Here is a 20,887-nt window from a genome sequence, read left to right as displayed (position 1 = left end):
AAATAAATTGCAATTTGTATGAAACACAATAAATAGTAGGTATAGCAACTTTTCGATGCGAATTATCAAGTTCAACTACAGTATTGAAATTTTGTAACGAAAATTATACAAAAAACCGAAAACAACTGGTAAGTGTATACCGATGACGAATGCAAAAATCAAAACATATGGCAAATGAGGAGCAACACCGACAAAGCGGATAGGTATAAGACAATAATAAACCTCGGACATAGACGTGCTCGTAGTGCAATGAAAGTACTCATCCTGAAAGCGGTAATAAACTCATAAATCGTAAAAGGGTCCGAATTTTTACTGCCGTGTCGATTTAAAAGGAAAGTGAAATGATTATTGATTCATTTTATGGAAAAATTATCGTTTTTCGTCTTTGTGAGAATTCTGAAATTTTAAAATTTGCAAATATTGGAGGGGATTATTAACCGTAGTAATTAGTAATTAATTTCCAATGTAATTCTATACACGTGTGCACTGAAGAATTTAATCCAAGATTATCTTTTAACTCGATTTAAATCTTTCATTTATGTTACACCGCATATTAAATTTCGATCTACATATTAAATTAATCCCTCAAAATATACGGATTATTTGGCGCTTAAAATATACAAGGCCGCAGCCAGGGGGGTTCTAGACCTCTATCCAACCAAAACTGGATATTATCGAAAACTGTTTTTTTTTTGTTGAATAGGAAAATTGAGGTGAATTGAAAAAATATTACTTCAGTCAACATTTCGACAATCTGTTATAATGTTTTTCTGCTACATAATATTAACCCCTGTAGTTTATCAACTTCAATAATAGTCACTCGGTATAGGAAAGGGTCAGCGTAATTTCTCTTTATCTACCAATATTAAAGTTAATTGCTATTCTTCTAAAGGAAAAAACGGATCTTGAGTATTGATCATCGAGACAAATCAATTTCTGTATTATTCCTTATTTATATAATTCAGGTGATTATTATATGCTTAAAAATTTGTCTCTTCCAAATAAAGAGTTGTCAGAAGTGTGATGAATGATGATCTCCTTTTATAAGGAGTGCTCTTTGTAATTTACTGAAAAGATCGCATTTCCATATTATACAACATGAGCTGCATAAAAAATATCAGAGTAAACTGTCACTAAAAAAAACAGGAGCAATCAAAGGTTTGTTTTACAGTCTGAAATATGATCTTTATAATTTTTGCTTTACTGACTACGTTTTATATGTAATTAGATGCAGTCATCTTATTTTATTTGACAATTAATCAAAAGAAAGTGTAGAAAAATATAAAAAATTGTCATAATTATTATTAAATGTTTCAAGTTGAACAATTAATACATCTATTGCGAAAGATAATCTTTTTAATTCTTCAAAAGTAAGTATTCATAGCAACTGGTTTCAAAATACTCTGTATCATGTTTTTTCAGACAACCCTTTGAGGAGAGAAAAATTAAAAATCATATAGCACCCTTACACTATCAACAGATTTGATCGCAAACAAATCGTTTCACTGTTGTGTGATGGAAGAAATCCTAGAATGTTTGGGATACTACAAAGCAAAGCCTGAAATACGTGGAAGAAACCAAAATTTATCTTTTTTTCGATAGTTTGATCCGACCCCATACCTTTGCTTCTTGATGGACGCATTTGGGCATCACGAGGAGGCGGGGGAGGGCCTCGAGCTCCTGGTCCTATAGCCCGCTGACTTCTTTGGCCCCTTCCCAAGCTCCCTTGACCGCTCTGAGAGGTCTGACCCCCCCCGTATTGGTCTGGAGCCTCCGTCAAGAAATTGGACGGTACCAGACCTCGAACTCCGTCGATTTCACCCATGTAGAAGCCGTCATCGTCCATATCACCATACACGTTGATGATTTGGCCCGTTGTGAAACTCAGTTCCACCTGCAGTTGGTGCGAAAAATATGGTAGAGTTCAATGTTCTTGAATATGTTAAAATATTATTATGGAGTTCTCCAGATAATACCACCCGATAGACGTACTAAGTTCTCACCTCTGCATCAACGTTAGGGCTCAATTCATGAGGGTCATAGTCATACAAGGCAACCATCCTCTTGACAGGCATGTTTGCATATATATCTCCCCATCTATCCCTATTTTGTTGTCCCTCTACCTCCATAACCATATTGTGTGGTACGTAGCCTCTTCTCCCTACAAACGACGTAACATAAACATTCCAAACTGTAATTGATTTTCAGAGAATTAAGTTTTTACCTCTACATTCTCCCCAATAAAAACCGTCAGCGTCTTTATCTCCCCAAACTTTTATTGTATCACCTTCGGAGAATGGTAACTCTTCATCGCAAGCGTCAGGATTTGGTGACATGGTTGCAGGGTCATAATCGAAAAGAGCGAAAAACCAACGAGCTCTCTTCTGGGGATTTGGTGGATTATTCGGGTTATTCTGTTGGTTAACCTGCTGCGGCATCGAACCTCCTTGCTGCATTTGACCCCGTCTATTCACCTGCCTTGGGTTTTGTTGAGCTGCAAAAATTTGTAACGGATAATTTGAGAATGTACTTAAACTGATGAAGTGTCAAGTATGGTTGGAAATTGGTCACTTATAAGATATCCCAGCATTGCTAAAGCTATCTAGCTAAAAGTGTAAACTAGTAGACTAGTTAATCCTATGTTGGTAGCTCTCTACTTAATTCTAACTAAAACTGCATTATTTCCTCTACTGTTTATGATTCCTGATTTCAGACCTACCTCAACCAAGTAGAATGTGTTTTGGGTGTCAGTGTGATTTTGTAAAGAGTGCTCTTTCATTAGGGGTCCCTTTCCTAATATGACCTTCCTCAAGATCTTCCAACGAATATCACGAATAAAAAATCTTGAACATTTTACTATCTCGAAATAATGTTTTAACCCGCTCCTAGGGTTGTATCTTGGGGTTCCTACAGGTTTTTAGTGTGAAATCTCTGAAAGGGTCACAGATATTCGTTGGGATTATCTTAGGAACGGTTCTTCTAGAACTTCTAATACTTTACCTTGTTGCTGGTAATATTGTTGTTGATTTTGACCTTGCTGCTGGCCTTGCTGGTCCATCCTCTGCTGTTGTTGCTGGCTTCGTTGCTGTTGCTGACCCTGTTGTTGATTCCTTCCCTGCTGATATTGCCTTTGATTCCTCCTATCTAGTAATTCGTCTTCACTCATGTTACTTTCATAGCTTTCTTTCGTTATTTCTGTAAGTGGACGTTGGGCTATTGTTTTTAGGGAAATAACAAAAGAGAATCGTCTTAACGAATGAGTAGTTAATGTTGTATGACATAGAGATATCTAAAAATCTAAATAAGAAGCACTCCAGCTCCAAATTCTACTGCTTATACCGGGCACTATAAATGCTTGAAGCTTCAGCGGCAATAAGATTTTTCATTATCTACTATCTAAATTCTTTATATTCGTATGTAAATTCATATAAATACTAAATTATATCCTCATTTCATGCTTTCTACATAGTTAAAAAATAATAGATAATATTCAAAATTTGACAATATTATATTATTGTACCAAACGCAAAAGCTAATAATTGCCTTCAAAGTATTACCAATAGAAGGGATTCCTCCTTGTTGCCTGTGTCCCATTTGGTTTGGGAAGATTTCCTTATCGCTCAAGTTCTCCTCTGGTTCTATAACCTATAACATATAATTGTTCAAAAGTTCCTGCAAATATCACCTGGAAAACACATACCTGTTGACCTTGTTGTTGCTGTTGTTGTCTTGGCATCTGTTGTCTTATATGGGGTGGCATAACTGCTGAATGTGGCTGTTGTCTATTCTTTACCGCGCCTCCTCTTAGAACACTCATAGGGATGGCAGTTGGTACGGAATCGGCGGATTGACTATCTCTTGCTTTAGTCCTGACTGTTACATGTTTTGGATTCAATCCTAAGAGTTTGCTGATATCGATGAGGGCATGGTCTCCTGTTGGGCTATCGACATCCGTCACCTTCTTACCATCTGCGTATACAGCATAGCCAGTTACACTAGATCCCGGGTGGTGAGGTGCTTGAATGGGATGCCAAGTTACCAATAAAGTTCCATCTTGAGGCCCTGTGAACAATAATTGAATATAAGAACTTTGCTGAATAGATCAAATAGGTATATTGATCGAACGAAACCAGATGGCAGATTAGGCATTCATTGATCAATTTCGGATTCTGAAGCATGTTTTCTAGGTACCTTTTTTTTGAGTGTTACTCTAATTTATTGAATTGAACTTCAAATCTTTTGATTTTCTTCCCTACGGTGACCTCACCGGACCACTTCTTCTTCATTGGTGCACTAGATGTTGACAGATTTTCAGAGGTCTTTTTAGAGTTTAAACAATCAAGAGTTGCTGGTATCCCAATGCCGTGAGTCCAGGTTTTCTTTCTAGGATACTGATACTATTATTGTATGGAAGCGAAAAGCACTTAATTTGAGCATTGAATTTGAATAAATGTCACCCTACGTCCACTGAATACAATGAAAATAACAAACAGATATTTCGTATTTTTGGCAGAACCACTGCTCTCAAAATATCAACTAGGTCATTTCTACAAAGGAAATTTGAACCCATTCAACATGAGGTATCATGTTTCCTATTCAAAATCTTGAGGTTGTAGCTCCTCCTCATAGTGGGTTGCATTTTTAAGCATCCACTGGACAGTAACATGTGTCCCCCTACAAACATTAGTGAACGTATTAATGTAAATTCTACTATTTACTATGTTATGGGGTAACCCTCTTTCATTGGGACTCCCTGAATATATATATAGTTGCTAGTCTTCAAGTGCGATAGCTCTGGGTTCCAAATTCTTCTCCTCAATTGTTGTTAAGGTTTCTTTCTTTTTCTTCCTTTAGCTAGGGATTTCTCCATGTTTGCTAGGTATTGACTTCCATTCAGTAGATGAGGAAAACCAACTTTGTCCCCATATCTTCGGTGAGTGTCCAGGTTTTCTTTTTCCATTGGCTCGTTCATGTTTGCCATTCTATCTAACGCCATCCTATCAAAGTGGTCTTTCCATTTCCTCCTTCTATACCTACTCTCCTTGACAACATCCTGTATACCTAACCTTTATCTTATCGATTTGTTGGTCTGTCTATCTATCAATGTTACACCCGAAATTCTCCTCAAGATCTTCATTTCTACCACCGTTCTGAGCTTCTGTGTGGTTATGAACCATTGCTTTATAAATTCTGACCTTACATCTTTTGAGCATGTATTCGTTCTCTATTTTTTCGATCAAGTGATACTCCTCTTTCAAAAATGATCCAAACAAGTACATAAAAATAAATACATAAATGGACTGGAACTTGCTCCTCATAAAATTCATAGCAATTTAGATCAAACGCTCACTATGACTAAGAAAAAAAGGCATAATAAAGTAATTCGCATCCTTGAGAAATGCAGAAAATGAATTATAATTAAATACAAAAGAAGAAATGAGTTTTTGAATACGGTTTTCGTTCAAATTCATTTGGTCTAGTTATCTTGGATGAAAAAGGTCAAGTTTCATCAATGTTTTCTTACCTGGTTCTACCATTATTTCACTAGGAGGGTCCGGCAGTCCTTTTGGCAATGTTCTGAAGTCAGTATGAGCAGCAGCAGGCATCGGTAGTTCTTCCGCCAAGTTCGCAATGTTCTGAGCTGCCCTATGGTGTTTTGCCCTCACAGTTACTCTATACTGGGTGTTGGCGGTGAGACCAGTTATGGTATGACGATATACACCTGGCTTCACCGTTCTCACCTCTACATTATTTACACACACTACGTGCTGATGATTAGAATTTGCCGGCAGCCAACTTATAATGGCCGAAGTGGAGGTTATATTAGTCGCTCTAACTGAACTGGGTCCCAATTGGTGAGTGTCCTTTCCTATGATCATGGTGCAGGCAGCATCACGAGATGTTCTTCGGTTTATTGTTACAGATCTCACGCTGATTCGATGAGGCTTCAAAGCAAAAATTCTCAAATGCAAAATTTACCATTGAAATAATAACAAACCTTATTACTGTCGACGCCTTCCACTAAAGCTCTTGTCCTCTCAGTGGCCTTGATTGTTGCCTTGAGTACCCCGTCAACGTAAACGTGGTAGCTCTCTATATGATTACCGGGCCCGATGTTCTCAGGCGTGGTCCAACTGATCAAGACGCTTTTATTGAGTTGTCGTTCTAAAGTCAGTTGTCTGGGCGCTGGTACTAATACGGAGAAGAACAGGTCAGCTGTAGGATCATTTCAAGGTTAAACTAATAAGCTATGCACTATGGTGCTAAACACCCAGCCATCTAAAAATTTCATCGAGAAAACCTTAGTCAGCTCCTGGATAACCTTTCGAGGGTATACAAATCGACACGAAAATGTATTTATTAAGAGAAAACAGGAAATAATTGAATTGAAGACAATAGGAAATCAATAGAAGGAATCGAGAAGAAACTAAGAATGAAGATAATAAAGAAAATAAATAATTAATATTGAATGAAAAAAGTTATTAGAAAAATATATTCGAGACTTGCTTGAATCTGAGAGTCATAAATTGAGAGAAAGGGAAAAAATTAAGCCAAATCATCTGGTTAACACATGATTACTCCAGATTTTTCAATTCATTTTGGAAGATATGTTCATTTCGTTTATTTTTTCGATTGGAATAAAATTTATATGAAGGTTGACGTTAATTTCCACAATTTCAAAACAAAAATTATTATTCACCACACAGGGTTACATTTTCAACAGATTCAAGATGGAAACTACATCACGGTATCAACAGGTGTGAAGATATCGGCCGAAAGGTAACACCCATATCGTTAAAGATTTATGAACGGTCAATGACAGCTGAATTTTTTTTTAATACCTATAATATGTACCAAATCAATTTTATGAAAGATTTAGACTTTAATTTTCGATATCCCAGGTTAATCAAGTAAAAAAATCGATCGAAGTATTCAATGAAGGTGTCTCAGAATGAAAATGCAGTTTTCAGTGTTAAACTGTTGTTATTGTTGTTGAATTGAAAACAACAAAAACTCATTTTATACAGGGTGTATCTGAATAACACCAAATAAATATAAGGAGTGATTCTGTGATGAAATTTAAGGAGGATATTTGGTGTAAAATTTTCGAAAAACGTACCTCGGGAAAAGTTACACCCCTCTGAAGATTAACAAACAGAAATTTTTATCTTTTTCATTATCCATGTTTATTGAGCTGAAAACACGAAACGAAATATTATTCGTTAATAAAACTACACATTTCGGAATTTTTTCAACCATGAAGTATGTTTAGAAGAGATTGAAATAGTCAACACCTAAAATATTTTTTGTTGAAACTTTTCAGGTGAAAATTTTCTTTTTAAAAAAACATGTCTGAAAAGCTCCATTTATTTTTCATTTCTACAAGTTTCTTCGAAAACTTGAGCATTTATGATAAAAACATAAATGTATTTCAAGCTCATGTTAAATAACATATGTTAATGAACAAGAGCCAACCAACTTATGATTCTAATAGGCTAAGACTTTTACAACTAAAACAATAGTCAACCAACAATGAACAAAAGCCGGTCGAACATCGACAATACAATTATAATATTTGTTGAAAATTTTTTTGTTAACCTTCGGAGGGGTGTAACTTTTCGGGGGAGAGGTTTTTCAAAAAATTGTATACCAAATACCCACCTTAATTTTCATCACAGAATCACCCCTCATTTTTTCATACATCCTGTAAACTTATTACCAATTAATGGAGTAGGTAGATAGATGAAGAAGCTAATATAAATCCAATATACTCACAACACATAAGGGGTTGAGAGGAAAGAATAAGACCAAACTCGGCAAATAGCTTTCAATGATTTACCTACTCTCAAAGAAAGACATTTTTTCAATCCTTTCTTGAGTAGTTTGTTTTTCGTCAATAAGTACTGATTTTGTACTGTGGGAAATCAAAAGTTTTCTCAACTGATTTTTCTCTATTGAGTTTATACTGTACACAAAAGGGATTTTTGGAGTTTTTGACTAATCTTCAAATTTTTTCTCAACTGCCGATATGTTGTGAGTACATTAGAATTATATCTGTTTTTTCTAACTTCGTTCTACCTTCTCATCCAGTGGAGAAACAAGTATTCACAGATTTGTACACAATTTTTTACATTTTAAGTACATATTCAACCATCGTTGGATTATTTTTATTTCAGTTTTTGCTTTTCTATTTATTTACCCCTCCCCATAATCTTCATAGTGAAAAATAACTGTTCCCGATTTTAAATTAATTTATAATACTCAACATTGGTTGGCAATTAAATAGTTTTAACCATAATCTACATTACGTACGTATCAATGTTTTCAATTCATTTTTCCAATGACTCAATAATTTCTAAACTCTTTACATCTATATTCCGATAATTAAACAAATCACTTCAAGTAGAGAAAATTTGTTTCAGCTTGCACAGATCGGTCAGCAATCTTCGGTGATTTAGATGTTTTCCTTTCACCGCTATCTTCACATTGATAAGAAGCCTCAAGATTTCCAAAATATTTTATATAATATAAAAAGAAAATGAAACTGAACTATGTTTAGTTCAAGGGATTCCTGATCTAGAACTTTTATTTTCGCTGAGAAGAAATTATATTTAATGTTGAGTTTATGTTTATTATTTTGTATAATTTGCATATGTTGAATGTGAAGTGTCTGATATTGCTCACATATTATTCTCTCTTGAACGATCATGGAACAATAGCAATCATTCATTAATTACAAATTTATTTATAGTCTCTTGATTTATCATTTTAATTCATTTCGTCTTTTTTTGTAAGGAAAAACTCTTTCAATTTATCATTTGCACTCTTTTGTTTCGATATTTTATGTTCCTCCAAAAATGTTTTTTCCCAGAAAACCCATTATTTGAAATTTTCATAGATTATAGCTATAAATACAAAGGTATGTGAGAATTGGATCTTTTTACAAAAAAAATCGCCCTCTTGAGAAAAGGATTTCCAGAAAATGTCTTTGCTCAATTCGATAGAACACACGGTATATGTATATTATTCAATGATTGATGAAAAGAGTATCTTATTTTCTTCCATTTCTAATCATCTACCTCTAGAGGGTTAGTGTTAAAAACCTGGTCAAACCAATATAGGTAATACAAGGATCACGATAGAATTTGTGATTAAATATTGAGCTGTTTCAGTCGTTTCTATTAAGTAGTTGATCATGATTGAAAACAAATTTTATACTTTCCATATTTTACTAACCATAACATTAATTGTGATGAAAAATTCATTTGGAATGAATTAGAATGCATATTATTCAGATTTGCACGTTTTGGTTCATTATATTCAATATATAAATGCGGTGTAATAACCAATGTTTGTTTATTATTTATTATTTTAACTCGTAGAACTTCCAGTGAAGACCATATTTCAACTGAACTCATTTATATATGTCTTCAGCACTATACATTTGAAATTTCTAAAAAATTATCCATTATTATTATTTATTGAAAAAAAATACTCAATTGTAGTTTCGAAATTATAATATTAGGAAATAATACCTTGTTGATAATACATTGTATAAAATGTATTGATTTGTCTCAATGGATTGAATTTTCTTTTATTATCTAAGAAATAAAAGCCTCTGAGATATTTCCATATTCTGAGTAACCAGAAGTAGGTATACCAGTTTAAACGAATAGACATTGTCACTAGTAATAACACTAGAGGTCAAACTATTTCGAAGACGAGGGATAATTTTCTAAAAATATTCATGAGCGAGAAAAAATTTCCGGAATTAATTTGACCTCGTGTGGTATTCGGTAAGAAAATTTCACACCAAATGTGTTTATCTCCAACAACATCAATTTTCGTCTTCATCTAGTACTCTAAATCAAGAACAAGCAACTTCCAATCAACCTGCCATAGTATAGAATAATTGCGTTTTTAATATAAATATTAATCAAAATTACCCAAAGAATTTAGAAAACATATAAGCTTGTAGTTGAAATGAATCAAAATTATCATGTGAACAAATCAAAAATTAGATTGTCAAAAAAATATTTTGTCATTATAAACGTCAAAAAAATTTCCACTAAAATTCAGCCGTTGCGATAGTGATCTGTCAGTAATACACGTTCTGATTGGTTGAAGATCACATGTGTGGAATTTTCAAAAAAACTTTAAGCTCTAGACTCTTACTTCAATTAGAAAATTTTCGATTTGTTGTCCTTTGAAATTAGGGGATGTGTTATCGGTTGGGATCTCCTCCATGGCAAAATTCAAAAGAATGACATGTGGTAAATTATCAAAATAAAATAGCAATGTCTTATTCTTTTTGTTTTCTTGGAGGAGTAGTATTAACCCCCATAATAAATATTACAATATGATGCGTCTACTTTTTCCGTTTAAAGAATTCATTACGCGTAACGAATCTGCAACTATTTTCATCTAGATCCTACTCATAAAGTCATTATTTTCTTAGTTGTTTGTGAATTAAATCCTGAAAATATTGAATAAAGTGGTGTGGAATGTCTTGTGTTGTCGGAAGTCTTGTACTAATTTTCTCTTATTACAAGTGAGTTTTATAAGAATTTGAATTTTTCAATATGTATTTATTAAGCTATACCTTCTAGAAAAGAATATATTTTACTAGTTCCCTCTTAGTTCTTTTTAATGCATAAATGCTTGTTGTTATGGACCTCAATGGAATCATTTTTTTCCTTGATGGTCCAGATTTCCCTTCAAAAACTAATTGGGTTTTTCGCGTGAAGTTAGTACAAAAATCGATTGCTACACCACATTAATATTTATAGTTCGAGTATTCGATCCTTAAATTATCAATTAGCCAATTTAAATTTCTCAAAAACAATACTGTCTATACAGGGTATCGCAAAATCGATGCTTACTGAAAGCATCTCGAGAACTATAAGTCTTAGAGAAAGAATCTCTTTTTTCGAAATGATAAGATATCAGAAAGCAGATCATAGAATGATATCCTGATTCGTTCTTGAGTTACAAGAGGACTTTTCTGAAAAATGACTGCTTCATATATTTCGCTATATCTCGGTTTCTGTTCTAGATGTTTGTCAAATAGCATCCCGTTATCAGTTTTTCAACAATGTCATCCGTTTCAAAGATGTTTTTCTTTTTTTTTCTTTTTCGATTGGACGCCTTATATATAAGTATTTTCCATTCATTTCAAAACTTAATTCATTTCTTGCCATTCATTGTATAATTGTAATCAAGTCATATATAGGGTGTCACATGTGATTAGAAATTAATTATCGTTTTAGAGATAAAGAGAGGAGAGTATTTTTTAAATGGGACATACTATATATGATTTGATCACAATTTTACAATGGACACAAAATGAATTAAAAAAATAAAAATTATTTATATGTTAGTTGTCCAATAAAAAAATTAAGTCGAAAAACTCAATATCTTTGAAGCGGATGACAATTTTGAAAAACCAATAATGGGATGCTTTTCAACGAATTTGCGCCTAAAAAACTGAGTCAAAAATATAGGGTGTCCCATTTAAGCAACAGCCACCTTCCTCCATATCTCAAAAATGCTAATTGATTTCTATGATCTGTTCGTAATAAAATGAAGTTACTTTCTTTGTTGTTTAATAATCAAGGGATTTTCCTTGAACTTCAATAGTATTGTCGAATATAATTCCAGAGGAAATTTTTCTTCAAAATTTTTTTCTATTGATTTTTGCTATTGCTCATGACATTCGTTTTGATTATTTCACTCATAGCAACATATCATTTTTTTAGAGCGAAACTCTTATACCTTACTGGTTTTGCAGTGACAAAATTCTGATATTATGACAGATTTCATGATATTAATTCTAATATAATGTACATAGGTACTCTGTTGTTGAATGAGCAAGTTTTTCATTTGGTCTTGTGAAATAGTTTCGTCAAAATCATTTCTTTTGGCTACAAACTTTCATAACGATCAAAAATTTCGCAAGCAATTTTTTTCTTTTTTTTTTAGGTGTTACCATCATGTTCATCTGAATGTGAAGAAAAAACTGTTGTAAAGCTCCTAGTATTTGTTGCGCAGTAGGTAGGTACTCAATGTACTGGCATTCATGCTAAAGGGGCTTTGCTCTACCTTCAGGATTTTTCTTCGTATGATTATATCAACTCCCAATATTGAATCATTATAAGACATTTAAAATTACTTTTTTCTCTGTTTTTGAATTGACCCTTATGTTATGTGATCCTTATATTTGACCTCGTGATTGTGATGTTGATCTAATAACTACTTAAAAACAGGATATTCGCAAAAAGCTACGTTTTTCACTAACGTGCTAGCCAAGCGAATCTCAACACCATGAACAATTGTGAAAATTTTCTATGGGTTCGGAAGCAGATGAATTGAATGGATAAATCTATGAAAGCAAGCACTGATTTAGGATTTCGTGTTCTCATCTTGCTATTTAGATAGAATGATGAATGATTTTGTGATCTAAAAGGTGATTCTTTAAAAAAAGTTATGTACAATTCCAAAAAACATACCATATGGTTGTAATCTTGTGGTATTCTTGCCTGAAAATAGATACAATTGAGGAAAAAAGCGATGAAATCTTGAATCTCCGCTGAGAAAACGCGAAAAATGTGGATATTTGAAATCAGTGGTGACATACAGCTGCCCCGGAAGTAGGTTGAAATATTTTTATGGTACATTTCTTCGTCCAGAAATAAAAATGAATAATCATATAACCAATTTTAAGATATAGACTGTTGAAAAGAATATCCTGAAGATGTTTTTTTTATTATTTTCAAACAGAACTAAAGTGAGTGAAAGTTTTACAATCTCTTAGGATTTCAGAAAATTTAAAAATGAATATGATAGACTCAAACAGTTGAAAAGTAGAATCAACAATGGTTTTCTGCTCTGCTACTTTCGGAAATGAATATATTGAATTTTTTCAAAAGTTTCTGACGATTCATATACTTTTCTTGGACTTGTGGTTAACACTCCATATATCTGAAGATACGTTACATAGGCCGGGAAAAAAAATCTGGTAACGTGGGAACTTCCAATCATTTTCCCTTAGTTAAGCAATTATCGATGTTTTCCTGAAGAGGCAATGGAACAAGTAAAAAAGGCTACACGAAACTACCAATAATTTCAATCTGCACAAGCGAGAGGTCTTATAGAAGCCTAGGTGATTCAAAATGAAAACTATTCAATATTATTATAGAAATTTACATCTGACCAGACATTTTTGAATCCCAAACATATTCGAAGAAAATAAATTATGCAATATTTTGATCAAAAGCCACCCTCTTAAAACGTCACTGAATCGGCCAGAGTCTACTTATTTCTTACGCTCCCTCATATATTTCAGAAATAATGAAAAAACCATATCCAGGAAATGTTTTCATCAGGAAAGATCTTCTAGACATATCTTCAACGTAGAATGTACCATCAAAAATATTTCAAACATATTTCGGAACACCTGTAAGTTTCAACTATAAATGTGTGAAGTTGGCATTTGGGGATTGTGAAATGCATGTGTGCGAATACAGGGTGTTTGCGAATAAAACTTTCGAGTGCCAGTGAGTGTTCAAATGGATCGATTTCTAACTCATGGTTTAGAGCTGGCTAATTATTTCTCTATCGAAAACTCGTTCTTAATGTATCATTTTAAGTCAAGCCTAAAAACCAGCATATTACCAGACTCCACGAAATGATGATAACTTAGATAACTAAGTATATAGTTTTATACAGGGCGATTGATTAGCTCACCTACAAACTTTTCTACATGAAAGGTCATATAATTTTAATACAAAAAAACATTATGAGAATATATATCCAATTAAGAGTATGTCCATATCATATTCATTTATGGTTATACATATTGCAGTGGAAATTCAGACGCGTCAGTGCAAGAATATCAAGAAACTTTTGAAGTCATTCCATTATTTTTGCTAAAAACAAGGCTTCAATTACCATAGTTAGAATGATCCATTTATGTCAAATATGCACCGTTTTTTTCGATAACTTCTAGCCATTTTGAAGGTAATATCATTATGCCTCTTTCATGGAACCCCTCGTCCCTATCGACAAAAAATTGACAGAGTCGATTTTCACAAGCCTCTGTCGAAGCAAATTTTCATCCAGCATATTTATTCTCCATGGACAGGATGTTTATCACTTGGTGCCAGTTCCAGACTATAAGGTGGATGCATAAGAACCTCCAAACCAAGCTCCCGGAACTTCTGGCGAGTCACTCACTATGTGTGTGGACTGGCGTTGTCCTGGTGGAACTCAATTCCTTTCTTATTGGCCTAAGCTGGCCGCTTCTGGGCGATTGCTTCCTTCAGACGGTTCAATTTCTGACAGTACAGTTCCGAGTTAACAGTTCGGCCGTAGAGGAGCAGCTCATATAGTAGGTTATTCCCTGCCAATCCCACCAAATCGACAATATTCATGATTTAAACGTCATTTTCGACAATTGGCCTTCCAGTGTGTAGTGATTGCCTGTTACAGTATAAGGCTCATAAACGCTACTGACATTTTCAGCCATCCTGCTTGCATTTTCGCCTTTATCGAAGAAAAACTGCAAAATATAACGTTTTTTCCTTTGCTAGTATCTTTTTTGGACGCTCAAACTAAACTGAGTCAACTAATCACAAAACTGAAAAAAAAGTTCTTGTTGTACGAAATCCCATCTTTCTAACGCCATCTGAAACCCGATGGGATTTATACAGCGCGAGATACAGATGACTAGTCATCTATAGGAAAAATAATGGATTTATTCACTACACCTAATATCTTCTTAAATATTTGAAATCGGAGATATGTCACAATAATGTTTTTTTGTTAAAGGTACATAACCATTCATATGACTCAGTTTGTCGAAGAGGTAATGAATCACACTGTATAACTTTAACTAATTGAAAACAACACAAACCCAAGCAACTCCATCCAATGCAAATTGTCGCATCAAGTTGCGTTATAAGTGTGTTCTTGTCACTGAGATTGTTCCAAAATTTTAAATATATTTCGATAATAATTAATTGAAGTTACAAACTAATTTCTAATTAAATCTTCAGGTTGCACATTCACACCATGTGCATCCATGAATGAAGTCGTTCTTCTAAGCTATGAACAAACTTAGTACTTATTAATAGTATTTTTATTCGACAAAACTAGGTAAGAACAATTATTATAGGCTAGTAGTATTTATAATCCTTTCAGCTATGCTAAGAATTATGAAAATAGCATCAACAAGAAAAGTTTCGAATATTCTGAGTGAACTTGGCAAAAATATGAACTGACTCTTCTCTTGAACAACAACGATATCCACATTTTCGAATAACAACCATGGTTTTGTAGAAATGAGACCGCACATCCAGTGCCCCAAAAAAAATTACTTACAAAAATTACGTTCATATAGCATTTTTTTACCATGATCATTGAAGAGTTTATATGAACGCTTTGTTTTTCGAAATCACTTTGGCAAATTTCTCTTTGATATGAATTCATAATAATCTTTGTAATTGTAAATATATCTTATGTATTTCAATTAATTGCTGCCCTGGTGTTTATTTAATTTCAGCACCCGTTTATTATATGTACATACAGCGTGCCAACAGAGTAACGAAACTTGTCAATAATTATTGTACGATGAATTATTGGGGAAAATCCTCGATTTTTAATTTCAAATGCAATTTATCGTATGCTTTTTTGAATTTGATATTTGTCACCCCCTACGCCCAGCGTCGCTTTACTTAATTTTTTCCAATGGAAATATATGAATTGTGATACATCAAATGAAAAGTAATTTGATTCCCTATTCAGCGATGTGGCTAAAAGTCATTGGTTGTGCCGTTTTTTATTGAAAAATTAGGAGCGATAGTACTAGCATCTGAAAGACCTACTCTATAAAGACGCTTTATTAAACAAAGATTACAATTGAAACTGAATTCTTCATATTCATGAAAATTGTATCTATGTCTTATTTTTTTTTAACGAATTGAGCTCTTCCCCACTTTTTGCCAATTCCAGTCAGAAAGTTCTTGTCTAATCTAGTAGCTGCGAATTATATGTCACTAAGTGAATAAACTAATCTAACTCACTAAGAACGAATTTTCGAGAATAAGAAGTTTACGTACTACTATTAGAAAAGACTCAAATGACATCGCATAAGCATAACCCAGAAGATCATACCAGCTGGTTCTACCCTACCTTGCTCACCTTCAGGACCTTCATCTTCTTGGTTCTCTGACATCTCCGCTATTTCGTTTAATCTTTGAACATCAGCAGCGAAATTCTCTTGGTTGATCTCTTCCTCCCTCAATGTGCTTAGAACTGCTTGGTGAAACTCAAGCAGATCCTCACCTTGACAAGAAAAACAAATGAAGTTTCATAGTACAGTTTTTAATGTTGGTTGGTTTGAAGTTTTACTTGATAAGAAATGAGGAATATTAATAATTATGTATTTATCAATAACTAACAAACTTTATATAGCGTGTTTTTGACCGGGACTAGCGGTTTAGCTTAAATGATGCTCTAACCACACGCCATCCGCTCTCGAAAACAATTCACAGTATGCAAAAACTTTTCAAACGAAAGTTGTTGGGAATTTTGTATTCTACAATATTGATGATGAAAACAAATAGTGAAAAACCTATAAGAAACGAGATCTTTCCAAGAAATGTAAAAAAAAAATATATTTTGTGACCTTTAACCTTAGATTTTAATAGTTGCGGATTCCCTACCATATGTTTGTTTTGAGATAACTTTTAGGATGTCCAAATGCAAGTTTATACGAGTTTTCAACTAGGTTTCTCAAATTCCGAAATCAGTATCTGCTTTTCACTGAGATGACTGGACTAAAATAAACTTGAATATACAAAAATAAGTGTGATATTTTAAACAAATGGAATGACTATAACGACACTATTGTTCTGAATGAGTCTTTATCTCTCAGAAGCCAGTTAGTTAATTTCATAAAGATACCTTCAACATTTTCATTTATTTTTTTTTCTATGGTTCTGAAGATAACACAGAAGTTATATCTTAGTTTGACAAATATGTCTTACCTATCAACCGTTGAACAAAATGCGATGGTACCAAACCCCTCCTACCATCCAACAACTCTGCATCTAAGAACCCTCCAGGACCTACAGGCTCACCCCAAACAAGAAGGTAATCTCCAGCTTGTATGGCCAGTTCTTCCTCCACCTCTGGTTCTGGTTCATAAGAAAACCTACGAATGATTCGGATACATAAGATACGCATCTTTAGATCTCTAGCTAGTTTAAGATACTCGTGAAGTGCTCAGAAAGTTGTTCATTCAAGACGGCAACCAAAATTTAAAAAAAAGCTCCACCGAACGAATTTATTTTATTCGAACGATTGAAAATTTCATTAATGTAAATAATTAACTAAAATTGATATGTGTTAACTTTTTATCGGAAATATTGGTCTGGACTGCTTCATGTGAGCCACCCAGTATAATTAGTCGGGGATAAAAAATGAGCGTTTTGAGATTTATAAACATAAAAACATGAACATATGATACTCTCATCAACCAAAGCGTTTGGCTCCTGCTATTGGCAGTCAAACTAAAATTTATGTCCTCTTCTTTGAGTCAATGAAGACAACATACATTTTTGAGCACCAATAATATTGGCTTATGACCTAATGGCAGGACAATAAATACTGTGTTTGATTCCACAACATCATCATCCAAAAGGGTGCTAGACAAAGTAACTCCACTGCTCTCTCGTCGCAGCAACATGTCCATTCAAAACAAGCTTATCTTGTACAAGACCACCGTCAGTTCTACTGTAACTTACGCTTCAACGTGTTGGGCCTTCGCACCCTCCGTGTCGAAATTCAATAAGTTACAAGTCTTCCAAAATAAATTCCTCAGGACCGCCTTCAATGCGACCTGGTTTGTTCACAATACCCAGCTCGTTGAAGGAATTTCTTCACGAAATCGCTCTCAAAACTCTTGGGGAATCAATGAAATACCCCAACAGATTAGTCAGAGAATCACTGATGGAATACTTCAAGAAATGGAGATTCAAAGTAAACACATCGAAAACAGTTCCAATCTACTTCGGAGGAACAACAGTAAATAAAGAGAAAGCAGGAAACGTTAAAATAAAAAACCTGACAATAGAATGGAAAAAGGAAGCAAAATATCTGGGATGAAAGAATGAATTTGAACAAACAGATAGAAGAAAACAGAAAAAAGACAAGGCAATTGCACGGCAGACTGTACCCATTGCTCAACCCTAAAAGTAAACTTTCTTTAGAAAACAAGCTGAAGATAATAAAAATAGTGCTAATACAAAGCATTACGTATGCAGGAGTTACTTGGTACAATACGAAAGACAATAATAATGATCAGTTGCAAAGTACGCTAAATTCAGTAATAAGAACAGCGGTTGGCGCCCTATGGTATATAACTAACCAACAAATCAGAGAAGAACTGAAAATTGAAACTATTGAAGAAATAGTCAATAAACAAAGAAAGAAGACAATAGAGTCACCGAAAGAGCACGAGAATAAGGAATTAAGAAAGATAATACAAAATAAGAAAGGGAGATAAGAGGAAATACCTCTTTCAAAGAACTAAATAGAAGAAAAAAGTGACATGAATTTGGGAGGAAAGCCTTCCGATCAGACAACAGCAGAAAATAGGAGAAATGAAATTAGAGGCGAAGGGAATGTAAATTCCGGACCTTAAACAAAAAGAAGATCTGCGAAGTCAGAGAATCTTTGGACTACGACGAATCTTCCACCAGAAACAAGAGTCCAAAGCTTGCTTTTCAAATCGAGTCTTGACCTTTAACAAGGCAGTTCGTCCACGAGGATTCCCCCTGCTTTAACCAAAAAAAAAAAAAAAAACATCATCAGTTCAAAGGAAGCCTTCGTCCAAATAAAATCTTCAGGGAAGAACCTCGAAGAATCAAAAATCAGATGAAATGTCTGCCACGGTTGAGAAGTCCAGAACCTCCAAATGAAAAGACTAACGATTTTTTTTTTCAATATATAGTTTCCGAAACACTGGCCCTCTACGATCGATTCAGCTCGAATCTAGACGTGTTAATGGACAGAAAGAGTGCAAGGACCATTACAAATGCGAATTTAATGAATCATGATCAGCGTCAGCGACCCTCAACGCAATCAATACGTGTGGGTAACCTTTCCACACGTCGGTCCCTCCAGCCGATCTAATAATATTCTATCGAAAAAGCAGGGATTAAAAACAAACCAGATGGTAACCGATGAATACACACGGTTTTCATTCGAAGATGTAGGCCGAGAGAGAAATGATTATCTCGGTTGTTGGAAATTCTACCTTCGATACTCGTAAGTGCAATCAAGGGCGTAGATCTTTTTTTCTTTGAGGGGATAATCGAAAAAAATTTTTGACGACAACGTTTAATCATATCTGTTATGTGAGGAAAAGAAGTTTGATAACGGAGTTTGTACCAAATTATTAGAAATATTTTTTTTATTATCTACCAATTCGGTTGTTCTTACCTTATACTGGGTTTTCCTAAACTGAAGTCACGAATGAAAATGAGAAATTCCTTGGATAATTTTAAGAATAAAAAGTCCCTTGAACATGAGCCCGCAAACGCTTTGTTTCCCAGATACAGGGTGTTTCTTGTAGTCGAACTTTTCAGTGATGCGTATATAAGTTTATCTAATCTTTATTAATTTTCGCTGCAGAGTGGGTGAATAAGTTCTAAAACTATCAGTGGTTCACCAAAATATAATTCTGGAGGAAAGAAACGGCACTCTCCCAGAAAAAATATCAACCTGTAGATTTGCATTCAAAATTAGCATATCACATGATGAAAACTTTAAATTGGAATATATATGCCAATTCAAGTTAAATATCTTGTAAAGGAAAGGTTTTATGAGAAAGAAACTTGAACTTTAACACCTGTATCTCAAATACAAAGCATCTGGAGTTTCATGTTGTAGGACTATATTCTTCAAATGATCCGAGAAAACTGTAATTTTCATTTGTATCTCCAATTTGGGAACACCGTTTAGATATAGTCAATTTAAAACTGATGTCTTCACAAATAGATTGCAATTTGAATGAAACACAATAAATTGTACAACACAACCCACACAATGTTTCTATGCGAATTACTCAATTCAGTTTTTTGATAACTACAGTATTAAAATTTTGTTACCAGAATGATACAAACAACTGAAAACAACGGGTAAGTGTATAGCGATGTCGAATGCAAAAATCACAGATGGCAAATAAGAGGCGAAGCCGTCAAAGCGGATAGATAAAGGAAAATAATGAACCTCGAACATAGTTGTGCTCGTAGTGCAATAAAAATACTCATCTTTAAAGCGATCATAAACTCGTAAAAGGGTCCAATTTTTTACTGCCTTGTGGATTTCAAATATAAGTAAAATGATTATTGGTTCATTTAATGGAAAAAATGATTGTTCTTCGTCTTTGCGAGAATTCTGTAATTTTATATTTTGGAAATATTGCTGGGGGAATTACCCCAGTACCCTCCGTTTCTACGTCCTTGAATGCAATTGATTGAATATGTATCGCAATCGCAGATTGAACTCAAATGTTTAATTCGATTTGAAAAACGTGAATGAATTACCTTGCTATGTACACAGAACACCTTCCCTTTCCTGGTATATCCAACATGTCAACTTGTCCTTCGCTGGAAACATTGTGTCCGTTAAGAAAACTTCTATCTCGATCGTGCAAACCACCTGACCAATCCGAATCAAGGCCATCGTTTAAGATGCCACGGGGTCTGGTATCCGTCATACCCGTCAGAGTACTGGTGAGGCCCCAAGTAGGGTTATTGTGCGGAGTTACTGGTGTTGGTACTCTTCTCATGGCTACAAACCAACAAATGATATTTGCGAA

General features: G+C 34.1%; 1 protein-coding gene across 15 annotated transcripts in view; it reads right to left on the bottom strand.

Annotated features, from left to right (window-relative positions):
* LOC123675226 (peripheral-type benzodiazepine receptor-associated protein 1) overlaps positions 1-20,887 on the bottom strand; it is a 75,473-nt gene that overhangs the window by 21,169 nt on the left and 33,417 nt on the right. For 6 of the 15 annotated variants that reach the window (XM_045610551.1, XM_045610550.1, XM_045610555.1 and 3 more), the window contains exons 6-17: positions 20,613-20,859; positions 17,049-17,215; positions 16,192-16,344; positions 12,510-12,539; positions 5,999-6,192; positions 5,525-5,945; positions 3,701-4,062; positions 3,558-3,645; positions 3,001-3,213; positions 2,225-2,494; positions 2,004-2,161; positions 1,621-1,897 (exon numbers count right to left, since the gene is read on the bottom strand). In XM_045610551.1, coding sequence (XP_045466507.1) covers positions 1,621-1,897; positions 2,004-2,161; positions 2,225-2,494; positions 3,001-3,213; positions 3,558-3,645; positions 3,701-4,062; positions 5,525-5,945; positions 5,999-6,192; positions 12,510-12,539; positions 16,192-16,344; positions 17,049-17,215; positions 20,613-20,859 — 2,580 coding nt within the window. Of the gene's footprint in view, positions 1-1,620; positions 1,898-2,003; positions 2,162-2,224; positions 2,495-3,000; positions 3,214-3,557; positions 3,646-3,700; positions 4,063-5,524; positions 5,946-5,998; positions 6,217-12,509; positions 12,540-16,191; positions 16,345-17,048; positions 17,216-20,612; positions 20,860-20,887 lie in introns of all 15 variants that reach the window. The other 9 variants (XM_045610552.1, XM_045610557.1, XM_045610554.1 and 6 more) reach the window with 9 other exon arrangements.

This window comes from Harmonia axyridis, chromosome 3, assembly GCF_914767665.1.
Source record: "Harmonia axyridis chromosome 3, icHarAxyr1.1, whole genome shotgun sequence".
NCBI classification, from domain to species: domain Eukaryota; kingdom Metazoa; phylum Arthropoda; class Insecta; order Coleoptera; family Coccinellidae; genus Harmonia; species Harmonia axyridis.
The sequence above is the reverse complement of the archived record's forward strand: the minus strand, read 5'-3'. Positions and strand labels throughout refer to the sequence as shown.